Consider the following 16,594-nt stretch of genomic DNA (forward strand, 5'->3'; position numbering starts at 1 on the left):
TTTTCAACAAGAGGTTTGTGAAAGGGTTAATCATATCATGTTTCTTCACTGGGGATTCACAGCACCCCTTTGCACATCATATAATGACCAAAATGATTTTACTGTATGCAAATGCAAGCTGAACTCAGCGTACCCTTTGCCTGATTTCTGAGAATATGACTCTGTTTGTTCTTGTTTGTGTGTGTGTGTGTGTGTGTGTGTGTGTGTGTGTGTGTCGCAAAATACGGTTATTAAGGCAGCGCAGGATTGATTAGCACAGCTTTTTTTAAACAAAAAAAACCCACATGCACATGGACACACACCAGTTTCCTTCTTAGGCAGAGTGAGGGGTTTGTGATGAGGGAGACCCCCCACCCCCTACCCCATTTAAAAAAACATGACATTTTTAACGCTTTTCTGTGTCCTTTGTGTGTATGTCATTGAAAATGATACTGTGTGTGTGTGTGTGTGTGTGTGTATGATTTGATGCTTGTTTGAAAGTGTATCACTTTGATTTTGCATTGGTGTTCTTGCCCTGAGATGGAGGCAGAATGCGTTGGTGTGTGGGGGTGAGTGTGTGTGTGTGTGTGTGTGTGTGTGTGTGTGTGTGTGTGTGTGTGTGCGTGCACATGCCTGGTTATCTGGCCTCTCTCAGACTGCTCAAAATTCATTACAAAGTGACATCAGCCTAGCCGGAGACAAATGATGGCTGGATGAAAGGGAGCGCTGGGGCTCGGCTAGGATTAGTGTTAGCTTGTGCTGGCGACACATACACACACACATACGCACTTATACACGTACACACACACACGCACACTTTAATCCACTGGCAGAACACTGCAGATACACAGAATTATCAAACAAGGGGCTGAACTCTCAGAGATGGGCAGGCTAATCTGCTAATAGTGCAGAGCTGCACGTGTGTGTTGGTTTGTGTAGGTGTGTATTCATGCCCACATATTTTTAACTGAGGTATACAGAAATACACATCATCTATGTACAGTATAGCTGTGAGTAAGACCTAAACAATTTTACCTCTCATATTTACTTTATTTATTTACTTTTCTTTTTTAGTTTGACTTTTCATGTTTTATAGGGTATGATAACCTAATGTTGGGTATTTTATAGGATATCTGTAATTTTCCATCAGGTGAAGTAATGAAGCAAATTGAAATGTTTGTGATAAATGTGGTTTTTACATCAAGTTTAGTGTTTCTGATGTGCTTTGACAAATGTCCAACCTGGCATAGAAATTCAAATGAATTTAAGAAAAGACCAATTCCTTTTATTCTCTGGTTTGAAAACTCCAGATTTATTCATCATTATACACCAACATTGTTAAATGTTTTTGCAAATGAAGACATTTTATGTGTTGTCAAAAGACCATTTGAAATTGTTTTGTTGCCATACAACTTCTTGCTTTCAGGCCTTGAACGTATTATAGGTAGCACGGCAGGGTCATTTTTAATGGAACATGTGCTCAAGTCGAACATTATTTGGTGGTTTGATATGCTGGTTTCTAACATGTGACCCATGTCTTATAAAAGGGGGTTGATTGAGGTCAACTGTGCATGTGATATTTTGAAAATGACTAATATGATATATCGGAGAAAATATCTCCATCGTTTCTCAAATCTAACGCCATAAAAGATTCCTTTATCAGTGCTCGTTCTGCACCCATCAAATACTATTTTTAGACAGCATGAGATGCAAAAAAAAAGAACACTTTATTTATCCCAAAGGAAAATTACATTATTGCAATGTGTCATTTTTTAAATTTATAGTAATTAACTCAGAATTATTCATTATAAGCAGCTGTGTAATATGGCTATTGTTGCTGGCAGGAATGACCTCCTGATTGTGTGTCCTTTGTTGGAGCAGAGCTGAAGAAGCCTCTGGCTGAACACATTCCATTGTTTCCTCACTGTGTTGTGTAGAGAGTGGGCAATATTGTCCATTATTTTCATCAACTTTTTCAACGTCCTTCTTTGCAAAATCAGTTCCAGGGGCTCTAGAGCAGTCCCCAGCACAGAGCCCGTTTTTTTTTCGTTTATTTTATTAATCAGTTTGTGCAGTTTCTTTGAGACATGGCTTCTGATGCTGCTGCACTCTCCTCCACAGACTCATAGAGGATGAGTGGTGAAGACACTGAAGTACATGAGTTTCCTTTAGAAGTATGGCCTTCCTGAGCATTACAAGTAATGAAGTCTTTTAATGTGTGTGTGTTTTTAGAAGAGACTGCTGAGGACAGTGAGAAACCTCCTCGCTCCTCATCCAGGCCCGGGCTCAACCTGACTGACCGAGACTTGACTGACAACAGGAGAACAGACCGTAAGCTCACACACACGTACTGTAAACACACACAGATGCACAACCTTAGAAAACACATGAATCGTAACATTCTCATCTTTTCCAAGTTATTGTTCATCTGTGTCTCGCCCTCGGATAAGATTCTAACGTGTGTGTAACATGTGAATGCTGCTTACTACCCTCCATGTGACCTGCTTTAATCGTTTCCATCTGACAGAATAAGAAAGAGAGAAAGAGAGAGATGAGGAGGGGGGGAAATAAGGAGAGAGAAAAATGGAGAGAAACAGAGAGGGATAAGTTGAGTGTTGTGGATATTACCAGGCAATGTCCAGGCCCCAGATTATTTTTTAATCAAATCAGTTTGCGTGCTTGTAATTTATAAGCGCCTTGCATTAATCTTTCCTCGTTCTTGTGCCCTCTCCGATGACATATTAATTTTTCATAAGCGCAGGATTAGATGGGGGGGCTGTGTATATGTTTTTCTAATATTGCACTGCATCCCTGCAACCCCTAAATGAGTTCTTTCTCCTGAACCATCCCTGCATTTTTCTTTCTCTCCCATTTTTATCCAGACTCGATCCATCCCTTAATTGTTGTCCAATCTGTGACCCTAACACAGGCATTGCCTCAGATTGAAAAATAGCACAAGATAGGAAGTGGGAATAAGAAACTTTTCATTCATTTGTACAAATAGCAGCGCTGTAAGCAGGGAGGGGCAACAATCTGTAAAAGGCTGCTTGGTGTTTTTGTTATTTTGGGCGAGGTATTGAGCACATAAAGCCTCTGCTGTTAGGCTGTTGTCGGGATAGCCCTGGCTTTGTTAGATTTGATTTTCCCAAATAAGAATTCATATGGTCTTCTTATGTATGAGATGGAAATCCATGACTGGGAATGAATATTGCATGGGATCTCTCTACACCTTTCTTTTCTTTTTTTTTTTCTTCTTTCTTTTCATTGTGTGGGGTTCTCATTCCTCCTCGCTTAACTATTGTCTCCTGCTTTTTCTCTTTTACCCCCACCCCAACTCAGACACATACACACCTTCGGACTCCCGCCCTCTACATGCTCTATCCATCTGAAGCTCCCTCCCCAACTCCGCTTCCTAGCATACTATACCTAGTTCCATAATGTGAGGTTCAATGAGGCAGAAGGAGAGCTCAGCGAGGCTGGGGCCTATTAGTTTAGCTAGTCATCTATCTTTCAGCTCTATCTCTCTGACAGGCCCGTCTGACGGACTGGCAGGGAACCACCATCCATGCATTTACTGCTGCATATTACCATTACCAACAGCATCATTTAACACCAGCAAACACATGTAAAAAAGGCAAAGTGACAGAATGTTCAAGTCCCTCCTACTTTACAGCATGCTCTCATACTGTATATGAATGTTCCTGTGTGTCTGTTGAGTATAGTGAAATCTTTTCAACAAACAGGCACACGCATCTTGAATATGTTGGTGAAGGATGTCTTGTTCAAATCGTCGAGGGGTCAGGTGCTGGTTTATCTAGAAGGCCAAATAAAACAGTACTAGTGCGGTTTCGGGATGTCACATCTTAGAAAGTTCAAGGGGAGATGTTAGAGCTTTGTTTATTTTCCCCTTTTTTAAAAAAAAATGGGCATCTTCTCCATCAGCCCAAAATGTCAGGCAAGCTAGAAATGGTGGGATATGTGTGTGTGTGTGTGTGTGTGTGTGTGTGTGTCCATATGGAGATCTCCGGGGAAGGGATTACAGTGTGACCAAGTGAGCAGTGTGTTTGTGCACTACATCTCTAAGACCAAGATCCCTAAAACAAAGAGGGGCAGATAGAAAGAGAGAGAGAGTAATAGATGAATGGAGAAACTAAGAGAGAGATTGGGGGCGGGGGGCTCGTAGAGACAGAAAGAGCTGTTTTTCCTTGCTTCATTTACATTGTCTTTTTTAATCCGATGTCACTTTAGATTAATTATAATCCATGTTACGTTTTTCATGCAAATGCCCTTGATGTGGATTACTTCCAGATTGCTTTGTGCTGTGTGTGTGGATGGCACATGTCGCCACCATAGCTCAGGGGCCCACTTCTTATAAATAACCATCTAAACAAAGGCCCCAGCATAGAAATGAGCCTGTCGGTCAGCCTAAGGAAATTAGAGATCCCTACCTGTTTCAAATTAGTAAAGAAATTACTCATCATTCCTGCATGCAAATACTATGTATTAACTTTGGGTTCAGTTTTGAATTGTGAAGAAAAGGGGTAAACAAAACGCAGTTGTATGGAAACAAAATTGTATGCTAAATATTCCATTTTAGCTTGTTCATATTCAGAATATTTTTAGTGTTTTGTATGCGCATGCATCTTGCAAATTTGGCAAACTTGAGATCAGTGATGTGATTTTTTTTTCTGTCTCTCTAAAATGGGATTAAATATATTAAAGATATTAGCATGTTTAATTACAAGCCTGCAGCAGTTCCTTTGTGAGTGTGTGTTTTCTGTGTAATGACAGCTTGTTGAATGTCGCAGACGATTTGTCAAATGTGACAAGGCCATGCTCATATTTATCGCTCATTAGAATACAAGGTGGAGATGGAAGAGAAAGGAAGGCTGGTCATTAAAAACACAAACTATAGAAGGCAGCTGCTGTTTAAAAGCCTTTTTTTCCTCTTTCTTTCTCTCCATCTGACCATGTCTCATAGTCATAGTCTATCTCTTTGTGTACTTCCCTCCGGCTAGATCTGGGTCTGCTGAGTGCTTCAGTGGGAGTTTGAGGTTCAGAGTGTGTTGCTGTAATGTTATCAGGTGACCGGAGGTCAGCCTAATGCGTAACCCCAGAGCAGTAGGCCAGTAAATCATGCTGGTCAGTCCTCCCTGGCCCGCTTTGGCCAGCTCTCCCTCTTAGATTTACTGCTCTGTAACGCTAGCCAGTCTGCCAGGGCTCAGAACAGCTAAATTGAATACTAAATCCAAGCCACCCAGCCCCCTTCGCTTTATTTATGTGGGCTTTTTGCATGTCCATGATGTGAAAAATTAGGAATGGAATGAAGTGTGGAATTGTTTTACTTGTAAAAATAAAGGAGAAATAATTAAAAATGTATTCAGCTGGTACAGTTTAATTGTTGTGAAATCTTTCTTCAAGATATCATCACAAACGGTGATGATGATGTTTACTTATATGAAGGTGTAGTTAGAAAGAAATTAGGATTCAGTGACATACTAGCTTATAAAAATCCAATAAAATTTTTTATTTTGCACTTCCTGACACAAACAGGCAGATTCTAAAATAGCATCAATGTACTTGTTTTTTCTTCACACTGTGTTTTCTCAACATTTTCCTGCCTTTCCCTCTATTGCTGTATACTTTGAATGCCCACTTCTGTGTGTGGAAGTGTGTGTATATGCAGTTCCCTAAACACCAATGACAGTTGCAAATAAAGATGGGTGGTGTGTGTACCACTCTCTCCCCCTGCAATGCAAAGGGGATTGAGTGTCATAAATCACCTTTTGATTTATCTAATCAAGCAAGGTCCTGCTCCATGCAGACATTTGTCATTGGGAGAGGGAGGGGGATGGTGATGGTGGTGGTGCAGTTTCAGGTTTATTCAGCCTTCATTTCACTGGAAGAAGGGATGAAATGAAGGTGGGAAGGGAGGGGCAAAGACAAGGAAGAGAAGGCAGGGGGGAAAGGACAATCATTGAATGTGGGGTGCAGTCTACGAGACAAAGAAAGAAAGGAGGAGAGTCTCCTGCTCCTGCGCTGTTCTCAATCATACTCTCTTGCATTATTTCTCTTGACTCATTTTAGCTATCTGTGCGCCATGTAGGGCAAGAATATAAAGCTGCTTAAAAACAGGCAGAGAGAGTATTTGATAATTTTCTCTTGAGAATTAGGAGTCTGTGTTTGGATCGCATCTCCCCTTGTAGTTGTTTGTTTTACAGGCGATTATATCCTTGGAAGACACTACAAATTGAATGTGTTTGCTTGCTGCAAAACAACTTTATTATTCACTGTAAAGATGTTTCATTCAAAGCTCCTAAATGGCCATACAAAAAATTGCTCTCTCACCCTTCAGAGTTAACAAAGTGTTTTTCTTCATTCGAGTTGTATAAGTGTTGATGAAAGCACTAGGTCAAAGACATGTCTAAAGAAGAAGGACAGATCTTCATGTTGTGCGCGTGTACACACACACACACACACATACACACATACACACATATTATACAAACATACATTTACATTCAACATGACAGTAATCAATGGTGATATGTGGGCCCTTTCCCCTGCCACATTGTAAATGTGTTTGCAGCCTCTTGTCCGACAATCTTCTCATCTCCTTTCTCAGGGATGTAATTTAGTTGCAAATTGACTGGAAGATGGAGGCAAAAATTGAAAGTTGAAATTAGAAATGGTTATAATAAATAAGGGAGGCGGGATGCAGGCTTTGGAAAGGTCAGGTGATGTGATGGGTGCTTCCAGCCTGTGCCTATCTGACCAATGGAGTGTCAGAAGCTTGACATGAGGCGCATATATGCACATATATGTACACTTAGACACACACACACACACACACACACACACGCAAGCTTTGCTGGGGCCATCACAACCAGTGGAAGACGAGATTACCTCGCTCCTTTGAGCTGCAGAGCAATTCTCGGATGTTCTTGGAAATTCTCATTGTGCCCTTGTGGTTTTTTTTCTTCACTCGTGCTCTCTTTCTTCCTTTCTTCCCTCCCTCCCTCTCTCTTTCTTGTCACTTTCCTTGACAGGCCAATATTTCAGGCTCCAGATATAGGGGATTACAAATAAAATAAGTGGAACGCCTACTTAATGCAACAGAATTAAAATGCATGAACGGGCCGGAGGAATTGATATGCACCCAATACAAACACGAGCCACAGAATAATATGAAATACAAAATGTTTTTTTCCAACCCCCTCTCCATGTATCAGTGCTTTGATTTCCCTTTTTTTTCCATTTGTGCATCTAGCGTGAAGCGTTGATTCGCAAGAGTGAGGCTCACATATTGCCTTGAGTGACCAGACAAGGGAGGGGACGTGAGAGAGAGGGAGGGAGGGGGGTGATAGCTTAGGGAGAGAGGGAGGAAGACAGCAAGGAAGAGGGAGGGAAGGAGGGAAGGAGAGTTGCTGTTGCTGTGTCTTTGTGTTGTGCGGAGTGGGTAAATTGCAGTGGCAGAGTATAGCAGGGCCTGCGCGGCTTGTATCTTAGGATGAGGCTAATGAAAGATTTATCAGTGGCTGCAGCACTTACTAAATACAACCAGAGGCTGATCTTTCCACACTGATCCCTACTGTTAATGTCTTACACACACCCTTACACGCACACATACAAATAGACACACACGTGGAGTGATGCTATTGTACCACCAGCCGTGACCAAGCCCCAAAAATGTTGTATCTTATACAGACAGGAGATGTTCAGGCAGTTGGGGAAATGTATATGAACTAATGAAGTGTATAATATTACCATAACATTTAATGTATGTCGTGCTGTGATAATGAGCCTGCCTGAGTTTTTCCCATTTTACATGTCCTCAGGGCAGAACCACGTCAGTGTATATAAATGTGAATTATACAGTTCATGCTCATATCCATTCTATGTTGTCTTGGTCTCAAATAATTTTTTAAATCACTACCTATGCCCCACTGAATATTAATTTGGTGAACTTGTTTGTTATATTCACTCTATTATTTGTAATTCAATAATCATTTGATCAATTCCTAATCTAAAACAGCTTCAGAGTTTTAGTGTGGCACTGAACTTAGTAAATTGTATCTGCTTGATGTGCTAGATTAGTTTTAGCATTCCTATTATTATTAGTATTCCTACAGTGGGAATGATCCAATCCCTAAATCCTATCTTATGTATTCTGATCAAGAATTGCTAATGTGCCATAGATATTTTTACATTTCATTTCATAGCTTAAATTTTTTGATTACCAATAAGTAACCTTTTGTTAAAATGATGTATGATAAAATAATGAACTGTAAACTTGGATTACAGAAATGTAGACAAATAAAAATATTAACTGAGAAGGATTTATTTGAATGTTTTACATTTTCTGTTTCCCAGGAATGAATGCCATATCCAAAGAGGTTACTGGACTGAATACTATGGTTAAACATTCCCTCCTGCCAGATCGACAAATTGAAAGTCCACCCAAAAGGCCAAAGTCTGCTGAGGGGAAGACCTCAGCCCATGACCAGGTAAAGGTTTGTTTACCTCGAAGTCCACGAAGTCTCTTAAAGTCTTCGTAGTGTGTGCAGGTTGACCATAAATGTGTGTTTGTTCTCTCCTTGACAAATAAAATCTGTGTTATGTAGCTTTGTTTATATCTGTTTAGGTGGAAATATAGCTTTGTATGCCAAATACTTGTTAGAATTTGTCATTGGATGAACATGAGTTGAGAGCTAATGAGGCCGGTTCATAAGCACTAATGAAATCTAACCTTCACTGTCACTGTGGGATGAGCTAATGGGAAGATACTTAACTGTAAGAAGCAGAAATGCTAAGCCAAGCATTTAGTATTTGCTGGCGCCAGCTTTCATTCAAAGGGTTAAATGCATCCCACCATTCCTTCTCTGACAGAGCTTTTTACCATCAAGCACAATAGGCCAGCCTTTGTGATCTTAAGTGGAATACCAGCACTAGCCTAAGGCCTCCCTCCCTGCTTCTTTTCCCCTTTTTTGCATCTCTTTAAATTATATGTGTTTTTAAATTAGATTATGAAGTATTAGCTCATCTGGTTCTGAGCCCTGAATGGAGGGAGGACGTAGTCATTTCGGAAATGGATTCTATTAAAACAGGTGGTAGGGAGGCAGCTATGCTCGGAGTACTCCCTGTAATGAGGGCAAGACATAGCTTGGGAGAGTACACACCTTTGTCATTTGTAATCTCCTGATTAGAAATTCTGGCCAATCGTGTTTTCTACTAATAAAATTGCATGAGTTGAGAGTCTTAAGTGAATTATGTGAAACGTGGTTGATTTACATTTTGTGTGTTGAGGTGGCCTTCTAACCTGGTCGGGAGATGTGAATGAACAACAAGTAGTTAAAAGATATGAAATTGACTTTGCAGATGTGGAGTAAAGTTAGCCGGATTCTGGTTTATGTACACCTTGATAAAACTATAGTTTTTAAAGAGTCATGTCTGACCTGTGATTTAAAAAGTTATGTGTCCTTCTCTGACCAGATACTTAGAATACTTTCCTGATTTTTCAGATTCAGCAATGTCCATATTGCAACTACAGCAGTAAAGATGCCAACCGCATGCAGCTCCATGTGATGTCCCAGCATTCCATGCAGCCAGTGATTCGGTGTCCTCTATGCCAGGATGTCCTAAGCAACAAGATTCACTTGCAGCTGCATCTCACACACCTTCACAGTGTGGCTCCTGACTGTGTGGAAAAACTGATTATGACTGTATGTAAAAATTACAATTCTGAATATGATTTTTGTATTTGCACATGTCATCAAAAAAAACAATTACAAATTATCAAATAATTTTGAAAAGGAATTGCATTTTTAAAAGCAAATATCAAATAAAGTATGATTTGTTGTAAAATTTAGTCAGAAATGCCAAATCCTTTGTCTGTTAAGTTTGGGCAAGGTACCTTTAAAATATTTCCTGTGCATTTATTGTTTTTCCCTTGAGATAGTGCCATAAACTTGTTTGTGTGATGTTTATTAGGTTGTCTCATTATTTAAAATTGATACACTAATTGACATTTTTTTGTGATGATAGGTTGTTGGACCTGATTCAGCCACACCAAATAATGCCATGGATCTCCAAACTGGTCAAGAAAAAAGTCTTTCTTTGATGGATTCCTCTACCACTGTCACTGATGGATCAGGAAAGTCTTTAGGTGAGCAGAATATAGTACTTGAATTATTTTTACTTAGTTATTGATATTAATAAAATTAAAACATGTAAATGCATGATTTCTACATGTGTTTATTGAACAAATGAATAATAATTCTTAATGATTTGCTGTATATAACTTCAAATTGTTAATTTCTTCTTGTAGGGAACATCTTAAAAGATGAGCTGACCAATCAAGATAAGAATGAATTAGACCTGCAGGGTGAGGAACTAAAGCCCCCAAAGGAGGCCTCAGAGGCCCCAGACTGGAAGAGAACTCCTGGGTTGGGACATGATAGCAAGTCCCCCGATAATCTTCAAGACCACCTGAGTGAGCTTCAAAGACTCCAACAGCAACAACAGCAGCTCTCAGTGTCAGATCGTCATGTCTACAAATACCGTTGCAACCACTGCAGCCTGGCTTTCAAGACGATGCAAAAGCTCCAGATACATTCTCAATACCATGCCATCAGAGCAGCCACAATGTGCAGCCTTTGCCAGCGTAGCTTCAGGACTTTCCTGGCCCTCAGGAAGCATTTGGAAAATGGACACCCTGAACTAAGTGAGGCTGAGGTGCAGCAACTCATTGGAAATCTGCCACTGAATGGTGATATTACTGAGAGTGAAGCCAGGGCCTTGGAGGAAGCTCAGGCCTTTGAACATGACATGGACAAAGATGATGAAATGGACCAGGAAGAGAAACCCAGTCCTACAGGAAGTGACAGCAGCTCTCTGCTAGATGACATGGGAGCAGAACCAAAACGGACGTTACCATTTAGAAAAGGGCCAAATTTTACAATGGAGAAATTTTTGGACCCTTCTCGACCTTATAAGTGCACAGTATGTAAGGAATCCTTCACACAGAAGAACATCCTATTGGTCCACTATAATTCAGTTTCCCACCTACATAAATTGAAGAAGGTCCTTCAAGAAGCATCAAGCCCAGTTCCCCAAGAGACAACCAACAACATTGACAACAAACCATTCAAGTGCAACATATGCAATGTTGCATATAGCCAAAGCTCAACACTTGAAATTCACATGAGATCAGTACTCCACCAGACCAAAGCCAGAACAGCCAAAACTGACATGAGCAGCAGCAGTGGTATTACTGGCACCAGTGGCCCAGGCCCTGCTAAAAGCCCAGGCCCAAGTGCACAAGGGAATACTAGCAACTCAGACGCTACTAGAAGTTGCACACCATCTTCTAACAAAGAAAACACTGTGGAACCCAAAGAACCCAAGAACAGCAGTAACACAAAACAAACAGCAACTACTGACCATGTTTCAGCACAAGCAAGCAGCCACCAGTCAGCACAGTCCTCTGCCCAGCTGCAGCTGCAGCTTCAGCATGAACTCCAGCAACAGGCTGCCTTCTTCCAGCCTCAGTTCCTCAATCCAGCTTTCTTTCCCCATTTTCCAATGACCCCAGAAGCACTGCTGCAGTTTCAACAGCCACAGTTCCTCTTCCCCTTCTACATTCCAGGAGCAGAGTTTAATCTAAGTCCAGAACTTGCACTGCACTCAGCAGCAGCTTTTGGAATGCCTGGCCTTACAGGATCATTCCTAGAGGACCTGAAACAGCAGATGCAACAGCAGCACCAGTTACAGCAGGCTCAGGCCCAGCAACAAGCTCAGCAACAGCAGCAAGCCTCTCAGGCACAGTCACAAATTCAGCAACAGAAAAACCAGCAACTGCATAACCATAAACCCAAAATGGAGTCTAACACTGTGTCTGTTTCAGAAATACAGATGTCAAGGGAGGCAGAGGACCACCTAGAAAAACATGAAAACAGAGCAAAGATGGAAAATCCAGGAGATGCAATGAGTGATGGAGGAAAAGACAATAAAGACACCAAAAAGTCAACGTTCTCAGAGCCTTTGATTCCTCCACCACGTATTGTGTCAGGAGCAAGGGGTAATGCAGCCAAAGCTTTGTTAGAGAACTTTGGCTTTGAGCTGGTTATCCAGTACAATGAAAATAGACAAAAAAACCAAAAGAAAAACAAAGATGGAATAGAACAAATGGATATGAATACTGATAAGCTTGAGTGTGGGATGTGTGGAAAGCTGTTTTCCAATATGCTTATTCTCAAAAGCCACCAGGAACATGTGCACAGTCACTTTTTTCCATATGTGGAGCTTGAAAAATTTGCTCAACAGTACAGAGAGGCCTATGACAAACTCTATCCAATAAACCCAGCTTCACCTGAGACTCCTCCACCTCCGCCACCTCCACCTCCTCCTCCACCTCCTACTGCTCCAGCCCCAGTAACAGCTCCCCAGCCCCCTTCCACATCAATGACCAAGCCACAGACGACAGTATCTTCACCCGTTCCTGTTTCCCATCAGCCCACACACCAATCCTCACATCAGACACAGCAACCCCAGCCACCACCTGCTGCACCACCTGCTGCACCACCTGCACCGCAAGTGCAGCTTTCTGTTCCCTTAGATCTGCCCCTTTTTCCACCCCTAATGATGCAGTCTGTCCAGCACCCAGGCCTTCCACCTCAACTGGCCCTACAGCTGCCCACTATGGACTCTCTTTCAACAGACCTTACACAGCTCTGTCAGCAGCAGTTGGGTCTTGATCCAAACTTCCTCCGCCAGTCTCAGTTTAAGCGACCACGCACTCGCATCACTGATGATCAACTTAAGATTCTCCGTGCAAACTTTGACATCAACAATTCACCCAATGAGGAGCAAATTCAAGAGATGTCTGAGAAGTCTGGCCTGCCCCAAAAGGTCATAAAGCACTGGTTTCGTAACACCCTGTTTAAAGAAAGGCAGCGGAGTAAAGACTCGCCATACAATTTTAACATTCCACCTATTACTACATTAGAGGATATTCGAATGGAGCCCCAGCTCAGTGCACATGAGTACTACCGAACTGACTCAGCTATGAACAAGAGGTCCTCCAGGACCAGATTCACTGATTACCAATTGAGGGTACTCCAAGATTTCTTTGACACTAATGCTTATCCAAAGGATGATGAGATTGAGCAGCTCTCCACTGTTCTCAACCTGCCAACGCGAGTCATCGTGGTGTGGTTCCAGAATGCCCGCCAAAAAGCTCGTAAGACCTATGAGAACCAGGCAGATTCTAAAGATAGTGAGAAAAAAGAACTTACTAATGAGCGATATATCAGAACTAGCAACATGCAGTACCAGTGTAAAAAGTGCAACATTGTGTTCCCACGCATCTTTGATCTCATTACTCACCAGAAAAAGATGTGTTACAAGGATGAAGATGAAGAGGGTAGTGAGGACAACACCTGTGATGAATACATAGATATCGGTGAGCAAGGTCCCATCAAGATTATGCATGTACCTTTAGAGCCACCCAAACAATCCCAAACGGGAACAGCCACCAGTTCTGGGTCGAGCTCCCCTGTGATGGCCTCTCCTCGTGCTACCATGGGGAAAACTTCCCCCAAGCCAGACATTGCCACTGAAACTGAAATTAAACAAGCTGAGACTGCCCCCTCACCAGTGATCAAGTCACTACCAGAGCCCAGACCATCTAAGGCTTGCACACCTCAGCCACCTCCTCAAAAAGCTCCTCAGCCACAATTGTCAAGATCCCACTCCCAACCTCAAGCAGCTGCGGTGCCTTCCAGCCCACTTTCCCTGGCCCTTTCCTCCCTCACAAACAGTCTGCCCCACCAGATGCTTCAGTACCAGTGTGACCAATGTAAGATTGCATTCCCCACTGTGGAGCTATGGCAGGAGCACCAGCACATGCATTTTTTGGCTGCCCAGAACCAGTTTCTTCACTCTCAGTTCCTTGAGAGACCAATGGATATGCCCTATATGATATTTGACCCCAACAACCCTCTAATGGCTAGCCAGCTGTTATCTGGAGGGCTTTCCCAAATCCCCTCTCAGAGTAGCTCCGGTATTGCATCTACAACAGGGTCTGGGGCAATGAAAAGAAAACTGGATGACAAGGAGGAAAATGCTAATGACAAAGATGGTGCAAACAGTAGTGAAGAGCAACACAGAGATAAGCGTCTGAGAACCACCATTACGCCAGAACAATTGGAAATTCTTTATGACAAGTATCTACTAGACTCTAACCCAACAAGGAAGATGCTTGATCACATTGCACGAGAGGTTGGCTTGAAAAAGAGAGTTGTGCAAGTCTGGTTCCAAAACACTCGTGCAAGAGAAAGAAAGGGACAATTTAGGGCTATTGGGCCCTCCCAGTCCCACAAGAAATGTCCCTTTTGCAGAGCACTGTTCAAAGCTAAATCTGCTCTAGATAGCCACATACGATCGAGACACTGGCATGAGGCTAAGCAAGCAGGTTTTAGCTTGCCACCAAGCCCAATGATGAATCAAGACAATGAAAGAGGTGAAAGTCCTAATAAGTATAATTTCTTTGACTACGCACAGCTGCCTACCAAGACTGAGCCAAATGAGTATGAGCTACCTGCTGCATCTTCAACTCCAGTCAAACCATCTGAGGCACAGATAAAAAACTTCTTAAGCCCTTCATCCTTAAAAGCTGAAAACTGTGATGAAACTGAGGGGCATAATAATAATTCAGCAGAAGCTTCATCTTATGATCTCATAAAGATGGACTTTGATGAGACGTCATCAATTAATACAGCCATAAGTGATGCTACAACTGGAGATGAGTATAATAACAATGAGGTTGAGAGCCTGACTGCCAATGGAGGGGACAAGCTGAGTGACAACAAAAGTGGCCTGATGCCAAATTCTGATGGTAGCAATGAAAGGTTCCAATTCAGCATGGTAAGCCCCTCTCTCAGCTTCTCTGGAAGAGACTGTGACTCCTACTTTAGCTCCAAAGATGATGAAATGGATGATTACAACGACCAAAGTGAATCATCAAGCCTAACTGATCCCAGTTCCCCAAGTCCCTTTGGGGCAGGTATCCCTTACAGCAAGTCTGGGAAAGTCAGTAATGCAGGGGATAGGCCTGGCCACAAACGATTCAGGACACAGATGAGTAACCTGCAACTGAAAGTACTCAAAGCCTGTTTTAGTGACTATCGCACTCCAACAATGCAAGAGTGTGAGATGCTGGGCACTGAGATTGGACTTCCCAAGCGTGTTGTCCAGGTGTGGTTCCAGAATGCCCGTGCTAAAGAAAAGAAATTCAAGATTAACATTGGAAAGCCATTCATGATTAGTCAAGGCTCACCAGAGGGACCCAGGCCTGAGTGTACACTGTGTGGTATAAAGTACACTGCCCGGATGTCTGTCAGAGACCACATCTTTTCTAAGCAGCACATCACCAAAGTGCAAGAAACCCTGGTAAACCAGGTAGATAGAGAAAAGGACTACCTAGCACCAACCACTGTCCGTCAGCTGATGGCCCAGCAAGAGCTGGACCGCATGAAGAAAGCTGGTGAGGGACTCCTCAGCCTGCCTGGCCAGCAGCAACAGACTTCAGTGGATAACAATAATGCACTTCATGGCCTCAGCCTACCCTCAGGCTACCCAGGGTTATCTGGCCTTCCACCAGTGCTACTTCCTGGGGTCAATGGGCCATCATCACTTCCTGTTTTCCCACCCAACACACCTGGTGAGTTAGTATGACAAAAGGTGAAAAAAAGTTAAACTGACTAGAAGCTTTATGAACTGAGCTTTATCATGCACTATTTTATTCAACTATACTACTGGTTATTCTGTATCACAGTGGTGTTTGTCAAAAATCTTATTTTTTAAAACTATTTTAAAAATCAAAAATGGTGGGAATAAGTGCATGCATAATGTCAGCATTAAAGTTGAACTGCTAATTGCAAATTTAGAGATTTTTTACAATAAATGTATCTATATCATGTTTTTTGTTTGTCTTTGTTTTTCCCCAATTGTAGGTTTGGTATATTTATATTGTATTATATTGGGAAATTATCATAAAGCGCATGTGACAGTTTTGATCCATAACAAAATCTTAAGAAAGATAAAGACTCAGCCAGTGACAAATTAATCATCTTTACATTATACAAACAAATTTCCATCATGATTTGGAGTTGAATATTTAAATATTGAATATTTCCATATTTATATACCACTGTATTTCAGCTTTAGCGTCTCCCGGTGCTGGCATGCTTGGGTTTCCTACACCAGCCACCCCCTCTCCTGCCATGTCTCTCAGCACTACCCCAACCAAGACTCTTCTGCAGACTCCTCCTCCTCCTCCTCCTCCTCCTCCTCCTCCACCTCCTCCTCCTCCTGTTCCCTCCACACCTTTGGCAGCGGTAAACCATACAGAGCAGCAAGGCAAAGACTCAGAGAGAGACAACAGCAAGAAACAAGGAGACAAGCCACCTCAAATGAAGGTGAAGGACAGAGAGAACGAGAGCAGCTCACGCCCGGACACCCCCAGCATGGCCAAAAAAAGGGAGAAACCATGTCCAGCTCCAGGGAAACAAGGAAGTGAGACTCCGCTAGATGCCACACAGCTTCAAGCACTTCA

At 42.2% G+C, this 16,594-nt stretch overlaps 1 protein-coding gene across 3 annotated transcripts in view; it reads left to right on the forward strand.

The window, feature by feature from the left end:
- The window catches only part of zfhx4 (zinc finger homeobox 4), a 90,589-nt gene that overhangs the window by 70,022 nt on the left and 3,973 nt on the right, over window positions 1-16,594 (forward strand). For 2 of the 3 annotated variants that reach the window (XM_075452639.1, XM_075452638.1), the window contains exons 7-12: window positions 2,212-2,310; window positions 8,353-8,486; window positions 9,501-9,701; window positions 10,024-10,144; window positions 10,307-15,700; window positions 16,201-16,594. The exon at window positions 16,201-16,594 is cut by the window's right edge and continues 3,973 nt beyond it. In XM_075452639.1, the coding sequence (XP_075308754.1) occupies window positions 2,212-2,310; window positions 8,353-8,486; window positions 9,501-9,701; window positions 10,024-10,144; window positions 10,307-15,700; window positions 16,201-16,594 (6,343 nt within the window). The remainder of the gene's footprint in view (window positions 1-2,211; window positions 2,311-8,352; window positions 8,487-9,500; window positions 9,702-10,023; window positions 10,145-10,306; window positions 15,701-16,200) is intronic. The other variant, XM_075452640.1, reaches the window with a different exon arrangement.

The sequence above is a fragment of the Odontesthes bonariensis genome, chromosome 20 (genome assembly GCF_027942865.1).
Source record: "Odontesthes bonariensis isolate fOdoBon6 chromosome 20, fOdoBon6.hap1, whole genome shotgun sequence".
Taxonomy (NCBI): domain Eukaryota; kingdom Metazoa; phylum Chordata; class Actinopteri; order Atheriniformes; family Atherinopsidae; genus Odontesthes; species Odontesthes bonariensis.